General features: G+C 45.4%; 1 protein-coding gene across 1 annotated transcript in view; it reads right to left on the reverse strand.

Annotated features, from left to right (window-relative positions):
• Positions 1-17255, reverse strand: part of FGF12 (fibroblast growth factor 12) — an 85722-nt gene that overhangs the window by 68125 nt on the left and 342 nt on the right. Inside the window, exons 2-3 of the mRNA XM_009635625.2 lie at positions 17186-17252; positions 9109-9212 (exon numbers count right to left, since the gene is read on the reverse strand). Coding sequence (XP_009633920.2) covers positions 9109-9212; positions 17186-17252 — 171 coding nt within the window. The remainder of the gene's footprint in view (positions 1-9108; positions 9213-17185; positions 17253-17255) is intronic.

Raw genomic sequence — 17255 nt, forward strand, 5'->3', positions numbered from 1 at the left:
GTGTCATCCGCAAACTTGCTGAGGGTGCACTCAATCTCGCTAAGTCATTGATGAATATATTGAACAGCACCGGTCCCAGCACGGACCCCTGAGGGACACCACTCGTCACCAGTCTCCCATCCGGACTCAAGCCGTTGACCACTAGCCGTGGGCTGGCTGGTCATGTCGCCGCTTCTCCTTTAAAGCGGTCCCAGGCACATGGGCCAACTGGAATCACCAAAGTCGCGGAACAGAGACGCATACATGGCGCCCTACGTGTGACACTGCGTGGAAGCGAGTGGCAGGGCGGGAAATGGTGGCTGCTGCGAGGCCGGGCTGCGGGCCCTGGAGAGCTGCGTGGGGGCACCTGAGCACAGGTTCTGGTTAACGCCTAAAGCCACCTGCCCCACCAAGGGTTTAGGCCCTTGGCTGAACTGACTCGCTCGGATGGTTTTGGATGTTTGTTAAACCAACCTGCTCTGCCCGCAGAGGGTCTGGGTTAAAGTGAAGTTTTGATTACAACAGTGATGTCACGTCATTGTCCTGATGAGGATCCCTAAAGAACTTTCCTGTCCCCATTGGTATCAGCATCCCAAAACTGCATGGGCCCCACCCTAGAGCCTCCTGTACCATTCCAGAGAAAAAAAAAACCCTAACAAGTTAAAAAAAAAGGGTCTTGGCAGAACATTCTGAAGAGCTATTTTAAGTCTAGATTCTACCCAGTCCACCCATTCATTCAAAATTTAAAAGTTGGATAATACAATTAAATAGCCCAGTAATAAACAACCAGCAGATCTAAAAAACTCCAGCATTTCCCCTGGGGGCTGACGCTTGCAGCCTTCCATGAGGGCCAGGCATATTTTTAAAACCAACTCGGCCCCTGCGTCAGTGGACGCAGTGGGTGGGGAAGGATGGGCTCCGCTGCTTTTCGGCTGCCCTCTAACCCGCTGTCACAAGGCCAGAATCAGGCTCAGCCCTGGCCAGCACGTACGGCAGACAGACCTTGCCGAGCCTCTTTGGTGCACCCCGTACCACGGGGCCAGACGCAAGGACCGGGCATGGTTCAGGAGGGTCTGGAGCAGGTCCAAAGCTGCGTCCTGCCTGCCTGCCCTGCTGCCGGGATGTCTTCGGGCAGGGCTGCTGGCAAGGTGCCCCCCACGCCTCCCCGCTCGCGCACAGATTGCAGGCTCCTTGGCAGAAGCACGCCGGCCATCCCACGCACTCTGCGGAGCTGAGTACGCTGTCAGCATGCAACGCATCACAGCAGTGACTGGCTGCCAGTAGTACAAACAGATCCCTTCCACCCCGCTCGCAGCTTCACGGATGAATTCACGGCAAGAAAAGTTGAGTAGATGTGGAGCTTTCCTTGCAGTACGGAGTAGCTCTTCCCGAAGAGATGCCAGAAGAGGCAACTGAAAGCGGCTGGTAATCCTCAGGGCCCATGTCCCTGTGGGCAGGGGAGACCAGGGAGCACAGATTCAGCAAAGCATCAAGGTGCAATTTCAGTGTTTTGCTGAATTGGATCTTGTTTAAGGACATTTCAGCTCTTTGGCCAGGTTCATAACTCCCGCCAAGCACATTGACGCCACCGATTTCAGGAGGCTCCTTGTGAAGCACCATGCCATGTAACTATAGGTGCCAGAAGCCAGCCCTGTATCTTGGGACTCACAGGAACTAAAAGATACAGGACCCGCACTCAGCTCCCACGATTCAGAGACTTCAAGAAAATTATTTTTGCTCTGCAAGTGCTTAGGCAGGACAGTACCCTTTCACAGCAAAAACAGGGCAGGGAGGATTCCAGCTTCCATCCAGGCCTTTCCACTACAGTACACTACATTGCCCACTGATTCAGCCAGTCTGGCTTGAAATAGCCCAGGTATTTTTCACCTCTTTCCAACAATGTTCCTCATTTTAAAAGTTTTCTGCCACTTGGCTTCCAGTTATAATGACATGCACACAGTCGGTAAGGGTTCTTCTTGGGTTTTTCAGCCTATGACTGTCGTATCTCCTGCTTTCGCCTCCAGAGCCATTAGTCACTGTTTGGCAAAGGCACACCATTCACTAGTTTTATCCATTCTATATTTGACTTTGTTGTTATCAGAAAGGAGATCTGAATCACTTCATTAAGACATACCTGACCTCAGCCAAACATATCCTCACTCAAGACTTTCCTCCTTTCTTTTCATATCCGAGCCGTGACCCAGGAAGGACAGTATTTTGTCCTTCCTCCACCACAAAATAAAGTGTCAGTAATACCACTATCACCCCTGACGTACTGGAATTTAGTCTGGATTTCACTTGTGAAAAACAGACAATAATACTATTTATGGAAAAGACAGTATAAATGCCACTAAAAACAAGCAAAGCAGGCTGGTTTGAGGAAAAGCAAAATGTTAGCCCAGGGAGAGGAGCTCAGTTACTGCCCCCCCTGCATCCTCCCAGCCAGCAGGATGCAAAGGGAAGGCAATGAAAGGGACTTCTGCTGCCACTGCCTCTCCAGGGTGACGTTGCGACAGTCAGCTTTTGGTTCTTGTTTGCTGGGATGAGTGCTCCACTTGCATGCCGTCTCTGCTAACTAGGGGCTTCCCTGCACACCGTCCCATTCTCAGTCTAGAGATCTCCCAGAGTTCGCTTCCAAATCCAACTGAAAACATTGTATTGCCATCAACCATTCTGCTTCAACCTCATCATTTTCCCCTACAGTGGTTAATTTATTACACACAATGCACAGGAGAAACATGGGAAGCTCTATGCAATGCTGCTGCTGCTTGGTACGTGCTCCAAAGACTCCATCTGCCTGTTTAGCTGAGGTTAGACCGGTACATTTGACCTCAAGGAAATCAGCAGAAGGAACATTGTGCAGAAGATGGCAGCTACAACTGATTCATCTCCGCAATTTCTACTCTTGCCTTCCTTACAATTTAGAGCAACCCCTCCCCACCAGTGTTTTACCCTCCTCCCCTCTTCCAGACTTCAAGGAAATCATGTGGGATCAAAATGATCAATCAAAATCTAAACATTTTTTTCTGATTTTATTAGGAACAGTAAAACAATCTAAAACACCTTGAAGTTCTTTCAGAATGAGAATCTGTAACATTTCTTTGGGGAAGTGTCAAAATGAGATGAGTCAGCACCACTGGAGCATTTTTCCCCAATTTTCTTCCAAAATGAAACTTCAGCAAAAGTTCATAATGCATCCCAATACTGACAGACCACTGCTTACAAAGGAGAGTGTCCCATCCCTGCTCCTCCCAGTCCCACTCCTCCAGCTGGCATTAGATGGAACATAACCCATTCCTAAATATCTAGTGTAACCAAGACTAAAAGAAGGCACTTATTGAAGCATACTTATTCTTGCACTGCTATCACATAAGACAAGGAACAGCTAGCTAGGAAAACAGGATTAGATCCTGCTGTTACTGATTCTGTCCTCTGAACAGTCTCTTGCTTGAATAGGTGGAAGCTACGTCTGACCTAACTCATTCCAGATGCCTATACAAGGTGCAAAGCAGCACCCTCCCTGCAGAAGCCCCGCCGTGGTGCCTTGCTAGGCAAGTTCAGGGAATACAGATCCCTCAACAGGGTGCCAGATGGGAAACCTGCCCCAAAAAAAAGCTACATTATTGCACTGTCTGAGCGGTCCTCATCTGACAAGCAGTCTAGGCAGTCCTGCCAAGTGAGGTCCTACCCATTTCTAGCTCTTACAACATCCTGAATAACCCCTGAGGACTCGTCTGGCCCGACTTGCGCCAGTCACACAGGATAGGGGAGCTCGCTCTGCTGGGGTGAAAGGAAAGCTGGACTATTAAAGAGATCCTGAGAGCCAGGCAGAGAAACATGGGTGGCAGCACCTCACCAAGGGAAAAAGGACCCCTTTGCTATCAATAGCAGTGTTTACAAGTTTCCATGATACAAGGGTGGCATGTCAGGGTGCCTGCCAGGAGCTGTATTTTAGGAACATTCGATGCAAAGCAGGAATCTGCTCCCAGGGGCTGGCTCTCCTCAGCACAGCTGCTTCCCTGAGCATCCATTTTGTTCCCTCCATATTTATCAGTAAGCCAGGGGACAGGAAGAGTTTTGCATCTCCCAGTTAATGCCTTTGTTTAGCAAGCCCCCTTAAACAGCCAGTGAAAAAGATCAGATACTCTGGAGGGAAATTAAAAGCATATTACATCAGGCTCCTGCTGTGCTTTGCCTTTGGAGACATTTCTCTCTCTCCACTGACCTGGCTCCCTAATGAGGCATGTAAACTAGGGAATCCCCCCAGCAAGTGTACTTGCTTGCAAAGTTTGCAAGAGGGAAATGTCCAGGATACCTGCCTGGCTCGTCCGTACTTCTGACCAAATCAACTAGCACCACTGGAGGTCAAACCGGAATTCAAGAAATGGCATTGGCAGGAGCAGGTTTAACACCCCAAGCCTGTTCAGGGAGAGAATGCAGCATTATTGATTCCAGCCCCTGACCTTGAAATGATGTAAATAAGAGTGCAGCAACCCTAGAGGAGTTGTAGCAAAATAGTTATAGCATTCCAAGCAGATTAAAAAAATAGTTAATATACATATTTCCCCAGATGCTTGTTTATTATTATGCAAGACATGTTTATTATGCAAAATGATAAAGCAGAAAAAAAAGCAGAGAAAAAGAAAATGCAAAGACACACTGAGCTCTTAACTTGATGGTTTTTCCAATGCTGTTCAGATTTTTTTTGTTGTGCATAATCATTCTCTTATTAACAGGAATCTTTGAAGTGATTCAAACTCTAATTTCAGCATTTCAAACTCACAGGTTTATACTGTAAAACCATACTAAGCTCTCATAAGCGACCCATTTTTTTTCCTCTGTATTCTGTATCTCTGCTAGGGTTTTCTCAGTCTTTCCCATAAATTATGTATCACAATTTGCCATTTCAAAAATAATTAGAACTCTGAGTTAAACAACAAGGAAAATCTGAGAGCAGTACATTTTAGAAGTGTTATGCACTTGGGGCAAAACCAATCCCAGCTGTAATGCCACTGAATTATACATATCATCGTATTGAGAGCTGCAATTTCAGTGTACTTGGAGTGATTGGGTGGGCCTGTGGAGGCTCTACAGCCCCGTGACAAGCATCTGCTCCAGCAGAACCAGGCTTGCCTCTCAGGCAAAACACTTAGCAGGCACTCCCCTCCCCGTGCCCTGTGAGTTTTTGCAGCAGGGGTAACAGAGAAAGCTGGGCGCCAAGGAGAGAAAGTTCACACAGAAAGGTTATACAGCAGTAGGAATTAATTTGGGGGTGGAACTATTAACTTCAGAGAGACAGGAAAGCATGTTCTGTGTCTTCTCCCATTACGATTAGGCTGTAAACTCACTGGAGCAGGACGTACCTCTTCATTCTGTGTTTCCCTCTCTTCTGCAACAACCAGCCTCTGGTCTCAGCTTCCCAAGCGCCAAGACAGTACAAGTAATACCTGCTGCCCTTCATTCATTCTGTATATTTTTCCTTTGGCATAAAATGCTAAGAGTGGATCCTCAGGAGAGTCACGTCACTCCCCAGAACAGGTGCTGATAAAAACCTTTGTGCACCTTCGGGGAATTTACAGCTGCTCGACATTACAAGAAATCAAATGGGAACACACCAATGACTCTGCAAGCTCACCATGCAGACAGTGTTTTGCATACTACTGTCTGCAAAGCCAGGTGCCTCAGACCAAGACCTGATTTTTGTGCCTACTAAGCGCCTAATTACCCAGCAGACCTCAGAGGTAGCAATAATCTAGTCTGGGGAAAAAAAAAAAAAATCAGGTATCTGGTGTGAGTAAACAATGCACAAAAGTCAAACAGCTGCTTCCCAGGCAAAGAAGCTTTGGCTTCTAATGCATTAGGCCTCTAAAGCTGGCTAGGGATCTACAGTTGGCTTCAACCCAGCAACCCAACCCCACGCATCCCTAACTGAACAGAAGAGAAGAGGAAATTCATTGCTAAAGGCATCAGTGTGGCCGAGCACGTAGGAGGGTCTTGCATGTTTCTGCAAAGAGCCTTCTCACCAAGTTTGGCTTTAGAGGACCTCATTCAGCCCTGCTTTTCTGCTTATCAGCACCAGGAAGACTTTTTCCAGGGCTGGTTATTCTAAACCCATTCATTCAAAAGCCCATTGGCCCAAACTCAGAAGGAGCTGGCACAAACCATCTCTGAGACCAGGCTGATAATAGCCTCTGGTTTGATCCAGGGCAGAGAATGTCAGCCAAGGTCTCAGCTGACGCACACAGATTAAGTATCACAAAAAACCCCACCACCAAACAAAAACAAAACAAACCCACAGTGATGTGCTCAGTTACAGCCACAACCTGGGCTCAAGAGGAGTAAAAAAAAAATTCCTGGACAGTTTAATTTTATTGGAAAGCAGTCCTGGGCTTGAGGGTGTTATAAGAAGCCCTAGCAGGGCTAGGCCTGGGACAGACAGGAGGAGAGGCAGCCAAGCAGCAGAAAAAGTTCATTTATCAATGGATCTGTGTAAGTTAACAATATCTATGGGGAATACTGACCTTTTTTTTTTTCAGAAATCTCTCAGAAAAGTCTAATAAAAAAAAACACATACATGCACAACACCAAAGGAAACTGGCCTGAGTCAGAGCAAAGCTATAGTTTGGGGTCTGCTAAGCAAAGGAACAGGGACAACATGTCCTTTGGTGTGGGCAGCAATAAGGTCCACGCGGCACAGCCAGTGGCCCTGCTTGCCCTGGAGAGGAACACTAAAGTCCTGCCAAAGCAATTCTCTAGCACAGTCTTTGAGACTGACACAGCCATGCCAAATGCTGGCTTGGAGTGGGATCCCGGCCCCACAAAAACTGCAGCATCCAAAAGAGACCGCTTGAACAGGCTGAGCTCTTCTCAGCCATATCCAGTTCTCTTATAGGACCCCGGTCTCATCTGTTATCTTTGATGCTATGAGTGGCTTCACACACTCCCTGCTCCTAACAGGTTTTATCCACGAATTTTCTTTGTTCTTGCCTTGGTATCTGCTCCAAAGCACAGTGAATCCATTGATTTACTGTGTAAGACAGACAGAGCCACCAGTCAATACAGTAAGAAAATTGGGTCCAGCAAGCTCCATCTCCCTGGATTAGAGATGGCCCAGTAGCATCCATTTACTGAAAGCAGAAACCTTGCATCATGTTGATGAAATGAACAGTTTAACTGTCATTAGTTCAGACAGAGCTGAATGCCAGCAAACCACGGCACGTAATGAGGTCCACTTCAATAACCACTGACCATCACGGTGCATCCTTAGCCTTCCCTGATTAATCTTCCTATTTAAGAGAGGAACACTTACTAGGAATAAGCAGGCCCCATTAAACCACCCTTATTTGAATACATGTATGATCTGGTGCCTTTTAGGAAACTTCGTATAACTAGCAGATGTGTTTCCTGGGCACATGGTCTTCCTGCTGCCCACCACCTCTTGGTATGTCCCTCCCACCCTTTGCATCATCTCACTACTGCTGGCAGAGATCCTTTTCCTCTGCATCGTCTCTAATCTCTCAGCTGCCAAACATCATGTTTCCAACTCTCCATTTCTTTTGCTTGAGCCCCACACCTTTCCCTCCCTTGCGTTATTTGTTCAGAAAATGCTACCCTTCCTTGCTCCAGAAAGACCCACCCAGGCTGGATGTGGCTCTGACAAACACTGCTTTCCTGCAGTCCTCACTTATGGGGCACTGGTGGCACGAGGAGCCTCAGCACCAGGCCAGGACCCCTTCATGCCCAGCCCTGCACAAACACTGGACAAAACGTCTGTCATGAACCCCCTGACTACGTGCCTAAAGGGAAGCACGCATGATAATGCTGTACCGCACCATGTTTGGTATTACCTTTAGGACTCCCGATCGCTTTACAAGAAGAGGAGGTTTTCATTGTTAGTAAACTGATGTAATTTATTTAGAAGCAGTCATTTATGTTTACTGGGCTATGAAAGAACAGGAAGCGTCTGGCATCCACAGAGATCCAGATTGATCTCTCTGTCTCTTCTTGACAAGCAGCCAGTTTTGAGACCTATCTCGCCAGGCATACTAACACATCCACTTGCTGTTTTCCACCCTGAGCCACTGGAGAGGCAAAGCTTTGTAACCTCCCAAAGGAAAGGGGGAAATCCCAACCATGTGAGCGCTTTAAAACTGACCAGGAATGAAGACTGATGGCAAGAGTGAGGAAACATTGTGTAGGAGCAACTCAGACTGTTGTCTTTTCAGTGGTCCTACCTCCAATCTCACATACACTTTAGAGCAAAGTAAATGCCTAGACAAGAGCAGAATCGCTGCACTGTAAGTTTACACAAAGGCAGATGAGATTAGAATCTCAACTATACACTTTAAAGACATCAGAACTACAGAAATGAGAAGTGTATTATTAACTATCACTTTTTACTATGTAGAACTAGAGCAAAGTTATTTGAAGCATAAAAAATTCTGGCAAAGGACTGCCATATTTAATAAATCACTGAATCAATTATTCACTGTGAAAATCAATTACTTACTTCAAATGAGAATCTTATGAATAACCTCATGCCCTTTCATGCCATCTAAGAAAGTTATAGGGGAATTAGTCAGTAAAAAATGCCTCACTTATCTTTTATGTGCATTAAAAGGCCACACAAACACAGGGAAATTCTGCTCCGCTGAAGCACTCCGCCAACAGAACAGTCCAGAACCATTTTAATGAAGTCAGTGTATTGCTGTGGATTTACACTGCAGTCAAAAGCAGAGTATGACCCATTGGGGCACCACCTATGATCAGTTATCCAGGCGCAATTCAGAAGCAATTCCATTCAGTCGATGCCATTTCACAAATGTGAAACCAGAATATAACCAGCCAACCACACAACCTCCTTCTCTACAACGTGACCTACATTAAATAACTACTCAAAGGAACACAACATGTATCTTCACAGGTCAGGAAATATTGCCACAAATCTCTGTGGAGACACTTTAAAGTGAATATTGCACGGCCTTGCAGCAGCTCCCCCCATTCCTGTGCTTTTAAGGTTTGCTGATACGTGACCACTTTCAGAAAAATCTGCAAGATCCAATGCAGTCTCCTCCCTCCCACCTACAAAACCAAACCACTCCAGGACCCCGAACAGCGCAAAGTACTTACTGAGCTGTAGAGATATCCCTCAGCGTTCATGGCAACGTACAGACCTGCCTTCACCCCTTGAATTGCCACCACGCGAAGACCCACAGGAATTAGATTGAAAAGAGCTGTGGAAGGAAAATAAAAGCAAAAGTTATGGAGACATCACCCTGCGTGGCTGCTGCTGCTTTTTGCTCCAGGGCCAGCCCACCCCACACCTGACTCTTAACAAAAGATACTGGGCTAAAATCAGAAGTCCTGCTTCCAGCTACAGGAAAGGTCTGCAGCCATGGGGCCAGTGTTGAAAGCAAATTTTTAAAAGTACTGAATTTGGCTGCCTCCCAGAAGCCTTAACACACCAATCTGTCTGATCACTGCCTTTGCAATGCCAAGGGCTCATACATGCACTCAAGCTAGCGCATCTCAACAGCTTTCCCTGGGCCAGCTGAGCTGTGGTAACATGTACATGTCTTTGCCCATGGCAAACACAAAAACACAACCTTAGTTCCCCCTGAAACAGATTTGAGCCTAGTCACACTGTCTTGCATTTGCCATATGCTAAAAGAGTGTACAGACAGCGGCCACGGCCAGAAGGATGCAAATTAACTTGACTGTGTGTCTGCCCCTGTGATCCCTGCTGTCTCGGGAATGAAGAAACTCAGGAAGATAAACTGCTGCCCTCCAGGACCAGAGCACTGCTCCTCATTCAGAAGCAGCGCTAGATAGGATGGAAGAGGACAAGACCTTTCAATACTCAATTTTACTGCATTTTTAGTGATTAAACCATTGCAACCGCTTCCTCCCAATTACTTTGTTACATGACTCCAAGTAGACCCTGTATCTCATTGAAAGACCTTTCCTGTGAGCACACACATTAATGTACAGTCAGGCTTTTGCTAGATTTCTAACAGAACGGGCCTAAAGAGGAGAGGACTGTCACCATTGATAGACTGAGCACTGAGGCATTACCATGGCTTTGTTTCCACTGAGAGTTACAGGACAAGAGTATCCAGGTGTTGTATGACCCTCGTGCTTCACCTTACAAAAAGAGCTAACTAGATTCTGTCTCAGGGAGCTCAGGGTATGGAAGGTGGGCACAGGGTTTGGCAGAAACATCGGCACAAACACAGTGGAAATACTTCACTCCAAATCTCTTCCCACACAACTGCCCTGAAACAAGAATATTTTTCTGGTTCCCTAGTCATGACGTCAGACTGCCCCTTCCACATTCATGAAGCATTTCTCATGGCTGTTTTAACACACTTATTTTCAAAAGCTTGCTTAAAACTTCAAAAGCTTTGGGGTGTTCAAATTAGCCCAGGCAAGACCTGCTAATGGGCAGAGTGCAGAGGAAAGATTGAGTGACAGAGCATACAGTGAAGCATTCCTATTTTCCAACTGACTGTTAAGCACATCATCCTCTAGATCATTCATTTTATAGATCATTTACAAAGTTTTATGCCTGACGCATCAAATTGGAGCAAGCATAACACAAAGGGGTCTTCACATAACAGCTGTAGGAGAAACAGTCCCTCCTCACCATGCCACCTCCCAGCCTCTCCTTCCCGGGGAGATGGACCACTGCTGATTTAACATTAGCCCTGAAGGATAAAGCAGGTATTGCTGAAACGGCCTATTCAAAATGCTATAGCCCCTCAGGCCAGGCTAGTGGTAATCCTGGTATGACAGAAGGGAATAAAGTCCAGCTGAACATCAACCCCCGCCCCGAGGAGACTGGTTAGATGTCCATGTGCCAGGTAATGCATGGGATTAACTCAACCACAAGATGCTTCCCAAGAATCTCCCTCACATACGGCTTGTGAATTATTGCAGGAAGGAGGAGACAGAATTGTGTTTCAATTCCTTTCCAAAGAAAAACAAATTTATAGCCAACATGGAGATAAAGGAGGGAAACAAAGAGAAGAACTGAAACTCTGGCTTGATTCTTTCCTTGCAGCCAAAGTCCCAGGAGTCGCACAATTTCTAAGAGAAAAAGCAGAGCCCAAAGGGTGTGCAAAATATCATGGGAAACTAGTTACGTTTGACCTGAACTCTTGGTGGATTTGATTAAAGGTCAGAGGTGAATACTCTTTGAGAAGTAAAACTTGAAAAAATACCACAGGAGACAAAGCCACTTTGCTCAAGATCTCTAATAGATGCCCTGTCTGAGCTGGCTTCAGGGTTGTCCCTAGAAGGGAGGCACCCCAAGTCTGGTGAAAAGAAACCTCCCCCCAGCCCCTTTTCATGCCTCTAAGCACCACATTCAATAAAATATCAAAGTGTGTGCTGAAGTATCACCAAAGCCAGTGCCTGTATTTATGTGAACTCATGGGAGAACACCAACAGATGTATACAGTAAATGAAGTCCAGCCTGGGTATTGGTCTGTGAACATCTGGAGTCAGGGATGGTGCTGCTCGGATACTGTCTCCAGATGAGACAAACACACCCCAGCATAGCTACTCAGCACTGAATAGCTGTTACAGCACATTTCTACTGTTGAAAAGCTCACTAACCAAGACAAGCTTGTATTTCTATCACTTTCTCACTACCATGAAGGTCTAAAACCCTCTGCAATTAACAAGTCTATTTATAAGCAATTCCCCTTCCCTAATTTCCCCCCCACTGAAAAATGGAGCATGTTACTGCTAATAATGAAGCAAAATGGGCATAATCATTCATTCCCTACAGCCAATTTGTCTTGCATAGAAAACTTGTGACAGACCATTCAAAGCATTCATTAGGCAGTGAGGTGATAATACCCAGAATCAGTGGGTGAGAAGTTCCACTTGGAAGCACCCACATCTCCAAATCTCTCTATACCTATACACACTGCAGGAGCACAGGAACAATCCTGCTGTGCTCTGCCTTACAGTGGCAAGACCACTGCCAGTTCCCAAACTCCCCCAAACTGGGACCCTGCTGCATTCCATGGGAGCAACACCCACAATCACGGCTTTTAGGCATGGCAGAGCATCTCCTGCACCACACCGCAGAGCAGGGGAGCAAGCAGGCAGGCAAGCAGGGGGATGTGCATCCAACATAGATATCTGACAGCAAGAGAAGTTTTAGGAAGCAAGAGTCTTCCTCTAGTAAAAAAAAAAAGGCGGCTGGGTCAATCAAAACTTTTGTAAATTCTCAGAGCTGTTTCTGCACTAAAGTCTAGAAATATCTTTGAAGAGGTTCAAGCCTTTTATTATTGTGCTTCCAAATGAATATTTCATCTTGTTTTGGAACACATCTCAAAGCTTATAAAGCTTTATTGTAAAAATGTAAAAAGGTGGGGGAAAACCCCTCAACCAACCTTGAAAGGAAGAGATCTCAGTTTTTGTCAGGGAAAAAATTCTGATTAACATGAAACAGCAGATGCAGAGATGGGGAAGAGGACTAGCTGTGGCAGAGTAGGACTGGCCACAGGGTGTGCTGATGTGAAAAAAAAGAAAATTTAACAAATGCTTTTAAAGCTCTTTCTCCACTGCAAGTGGTAAATTTTCTATGCCATCTACAACTGCATAGAATAAGCACACTCTTGTACTTCATGGGCAGAAGAGAAACAAAACTAAGACATTGAATATTTCTGCGTATTTTCTTTCATTACATTTTATCATTTTCAACCACCAGTAGATTTACACCTCCACCCTGCTTATTGATAATACTACTTTTAGCACACCCCAGTCCTAAACCCTTTGGCCACAACTATGTTGTTCACTGTTATGTTATGGCAGTTTATCAGCTCCATAACATGTTTTTAAAATCTGCACGCATACCTGGCTATGAGTCTGGGCTAACTTATTTACAGAAATGGAAGACTAAAGCATGACATGCCATATAGAAGATGTGATCCATATGCTCAGCTGATTTAAACAGTAGTAAGTCAGAGGAGCTAAACTAATTTATACCAGCTGAAGTGTTGTGGAGCAGGACATTTGTGCTGCACATAAGGAAGAACTAATAGAGGATGCAATAGGCAACAGCAGCCTCAGTGCACCGTGAGATGGGGAGGTTTAAGATCATGAGGGGGGTGAGGAAGGCTGCTAAGATGATCAAGAGGCTGTGGTGCAACATATGTGAGAGAAGAAACTGAGGGAACTGCGTTTGCTTGGCTCAAAGAAGGGAAAGCCAGAGACAGACTCTTCTCAGGGGAACACAATGAAAGGACAAGAGGCACTAGACAAAAGCCTCAGATAGAACTTATGACTGGATAAAGAAAATTCTCCACAATGAGAACAGTGCAGTACTAGAACTAGAAAGGTTATGAAGATATGGAATAGCTCATTTCTGGAGACATTTGAAACAACTAGACAAGACTCTGTGCAGCTGAAGATAACCCAGCTCCAAGTAGGATGTTGGACTGGAGACCTCCAGAGGTTTCCCCAGTCTTAATCTTTGTGTTTCCATCTGGAAAGCCCCAAACAATAACCTGGATATGCTGGGCTCTTTCCATCTGGTTGAGTACAGTTGACCAGTCTTCTAGGTACTGTCCATTTGCTGTGGCTTTTCAGATGTTCACCAGGATTATGCTGGCAAATGAAGAAGTCCAGTTGCTCTCACAAAGATGAGGCATTAGCCTGCTCAGCCCAGGAAAGAGCAATAATGATGCAAGCACTGACAGCAACATTCAACCCTGAAAGACCATTTGAGATAACTGGAGTTGGAAGGAAAAGATACCGCTCCAAATTCAGGTTCATATATAACATCATCAAGAACACAAACAAGGGCCTTGTACACCATGAAACTGTGCTCCAATTAAAAGAAAACTCTTCATATATCCCAATGCAAGTAGGCAGAGAATCTGTCTTCTTGCTTACATTAAGATGGCGTGCCTTTAACTGCATGGTATAAGGAACAGATGTCCCAAGAGCTGTTTCGCGGGAAGCTGGCTGGATGCCCATTCAAATGCCATTAGAACTTGGCTTCTGGGTTGTTTTTTTTTTTCTTTTTCTTTAAGTGAGAGGAGGTGGAAAATAAATGCCATCAGCCTCTCAAGAACACATATAAAATGGGCACCAGATAATTAATTTAAAAATTGCTTAAATATTAGCAGTTCCTCTTATATAAATAACTGGATTTTTATTAGAACTTTTAATTGCATCAGACATATCTGAGGGACATGTCGTGTCTCATTTTAAATGTTTACTTTGCCAGAGTAAACCAACCTAATGTATTCCATGAAAATTAAGCTTCCTTTCATAATGCTAATTTGAATAATCAGTATGCGGCTACAGAACACAGAGCCAACGTATGGAACACGGTGTTCACCATGTATTCAACTGTGCTAAGATGGCTTCTGCATGGAGAATAGATGGTCAACCAGGGTGGGAAGGCTCCTGCTGTGGCTATCAAGATCGCCCTTCTCTGACAGTGGATGCAAGTTAACCAACCCTTCTCCAGGGACAGGGAAATATTTTTTATCTAGTCTTCAATGAGTTTTGCCCTTGCACAGAAATACTGCACACACCACTAACTGGCTGGTCAGGAATCTTCTGGAAAAATATTTTAAAACAGAAAATATCAGTGAAGTAATTCTGTAAGCTGTTCACTTGGACAAGTGAGTTTTGACTTTTCTGGTCAAAAATTGAGATGTTTGGAGGAATAGAAAAGGGAAAAATAATCAGTGTGCTTTTTTTTAGCATTTCCAAAGTGGAAAATGTGATTTTGTTTTGAAGCTATAACTGGAAGCTCCATATAATATGTTGACTCAAACTGAAGACTTATAAAGGACAGTCTGTGGTAAAAAGTTAAACAAAACAGAGTAATACAGGTTTTAAATTTCATTTTCAGGAGCCAAATATTACCAGGTTGGATTATTTTCTCTTTTGATATCTCCCAAGATCAGGGGGGGATATCAAAAGATATTTGACTTCCATCTTCTCTCAAGAACTTCACTAAACTTTCCAACATAGCCCATGACATTGAGCAAGTGGCTTGGCAGGCTTCAGCTAGATGCCTCCTGTCCCACCAAGCTGCCAAGGCAGGGCTGCCATCCCACCAGCTAAATTTACACTCCAGAAGTGCCCTTCAGCCCATCTATTTCCAATAAAGACGACTGGGTGGAAGTGGCTCACAAGTACTCAGCACCTCGCCAAACTGATCTCTAACACTTCTAATGCGATACATAAATAAGAGCTGTTTGGGCGACTGGGGCCCAACCTCAGTCGTGGGGACTCGGGAGGTTCCCCCGCACCCACTGAGGTGCAGCCAGCAGCAGCTTCCCTCATCTCCCCTGCCAGCCTGAAATATTGCAGAACTGCTCTTACATTTTATTCTCCTCTGCTGTTTACCTAAATTCATCTCTGCTTCCATTTAAGCCCATTACTTTGTTGTTCCATCCTCACTGATAGATGAGGGCAATGAATCCCTGTCACCTCTAGCAGCTCTTCCCATGTCGTTGACAAATAGGCCTCCAGTGGGATTTTCTGCAGACTGAGAACACCCTATGTCTTTTTTCTTTAAGAAAAAGCAGCTAATACAACCCAACACTGGGTCATCACTCCCCCACTAAAGCCCACTGAACTCATCACACATGTTGGTGTCTGCCTGAGAAAATCGCAAGGCCAGACTTTTCTTGTAGGGAGAGACCTGCTCAGTCTCTCATGGAGTAACAGTATGTGTGGAGAGGGCCACAAGTCCTCCTGCTCCAACGTAAATTAGAAGCTGTGTCACTGCAATCTGTGGCATTTCATTTGTTCAACAGCAGCATATGACAAAGGGGACTAAAACCTGACACCTGCATCTGCTACAAGCCAAGTTTCTGGTGATGCAGCCTCTTGGGTCATTTCACAAGGGCTTTGCCAGCTTCCTGCCATTTTAGTTGCCATCTTCTCAAAGCTCCTTTTGTGCACCGCTCCACGCACAGACCCCAGTCCTGCGCTGGCTCCAGCAGAGCAGCCCCACCACACACAATGGTCCCGCCACAGCACCCCACTGGCTTCTTGGGGATGGGGCAAGCACCATGGGTGTGGTGCTGTGGCCACCTTGCACCCTCATCCATGCCCTGCTACATGCACTGCACCTGCAGTCCAGGTCCTGCCTTCCTGAAGGAATGATGCCTTCAATTCAGCTAAAAGCTTCTTTGAGTTAGAACAAGATTTGTCCCCAAATTAGGTAGGTTCCACCTTTCACAAAGTACATGAAGTTTGCTTCCATCAATCCTACCACACAGATCAACTTCTGTTCGTCTCTAGTAATGACTGGGAAGACACCTGCCGTGTTGGACAGGCATGATGATATGATGTCCCTTCAGCAGCAGCACAGGGAGCTTCAAACCAACATAGGATGACCCAAATTAAGACTCGAGTCCTACCGTGTTGATTTAGTTTGTGGCACCAAGGATCTGACCTTATTACTGCCCTCTTGGAAGCATCAATCTGAGGCCTATGAAAGAAGAGCTGCTGTAGAAAATATTCTGCACCTTTTTTAACCTTTTGAGGAGCTCTGGTGTTGACAAAACTACATCTTTTGCAGAAGACGCATTGGCTACTGCTTTGCATTTGCTTAAATCAATGTGGCTCCTGCACATGACCGTCATTTTTAAACCTACATGGCTCTGCTGGACTTTGCTGTCCTTTGTTGGACAGCATGAACCCAAACCCTTTGAATAGGGTTTTGGAAGATGACCTCCTTTGGAAAGGTCATTTGATACCCTCAGCCTTGACACTAGCCTCAAAGCACTAGACTTTAGTGAACAGCTGGTTTTCTCCAGCCTGGAAATTCCTGATGCTTGCTGAATTTTTCAGGATAAAATAGTGAAAACAATTTTCTCCTCTTCTCCTTGGAGAGAGAATTCCCCGTATCCTTTACCCACGTGGCGTGTGTATAAATATAATCTCCTTTCTCTTCTGGCAGCAATTCAAATCATGGGTTTATTCTCCACCCCACCCAGATGGCAGTTACAGAATCGGGGCGGGAGGGAAGAAGATCGGAGAGGAAACATATGAAATTATACAGGCAAGATTTAAAGGGGAAGGATAGATAGAAAAATGTGCAGAAAACAGCTGGCTTCTTCCTAATTTGATCTTTTCAAAAATAAAGCTGCACAAGCAAGACTCACTAGGTGATGTATTTGATTGTAATTGGGTTGCAAAGCAGGCTAATTTTTCTTACTGTAGTCGCTGTTTTCGTCCTTGGTCCCATCAATTGTACCATCTGGGTGCATCTGCAGGAAGTATTCCTG

The sequence above is a fragment of the Egretta garzetta genome, unplaced genomic scaffold (genome assembly GCF_000687185.1).
Source record: "Egretta garzetta isolate BGI_Z169 unplaced genomic scaffold, ASM68718v1 scaffold333, whole genome shotgun sequence".
In the NCBI taxonomy this organism is placed as follows: Eukaryota; Metazoa; Chordata; class Aves; order Pelecaniformes; family Ardeidae; genus Egretta; species Egretta garzetta.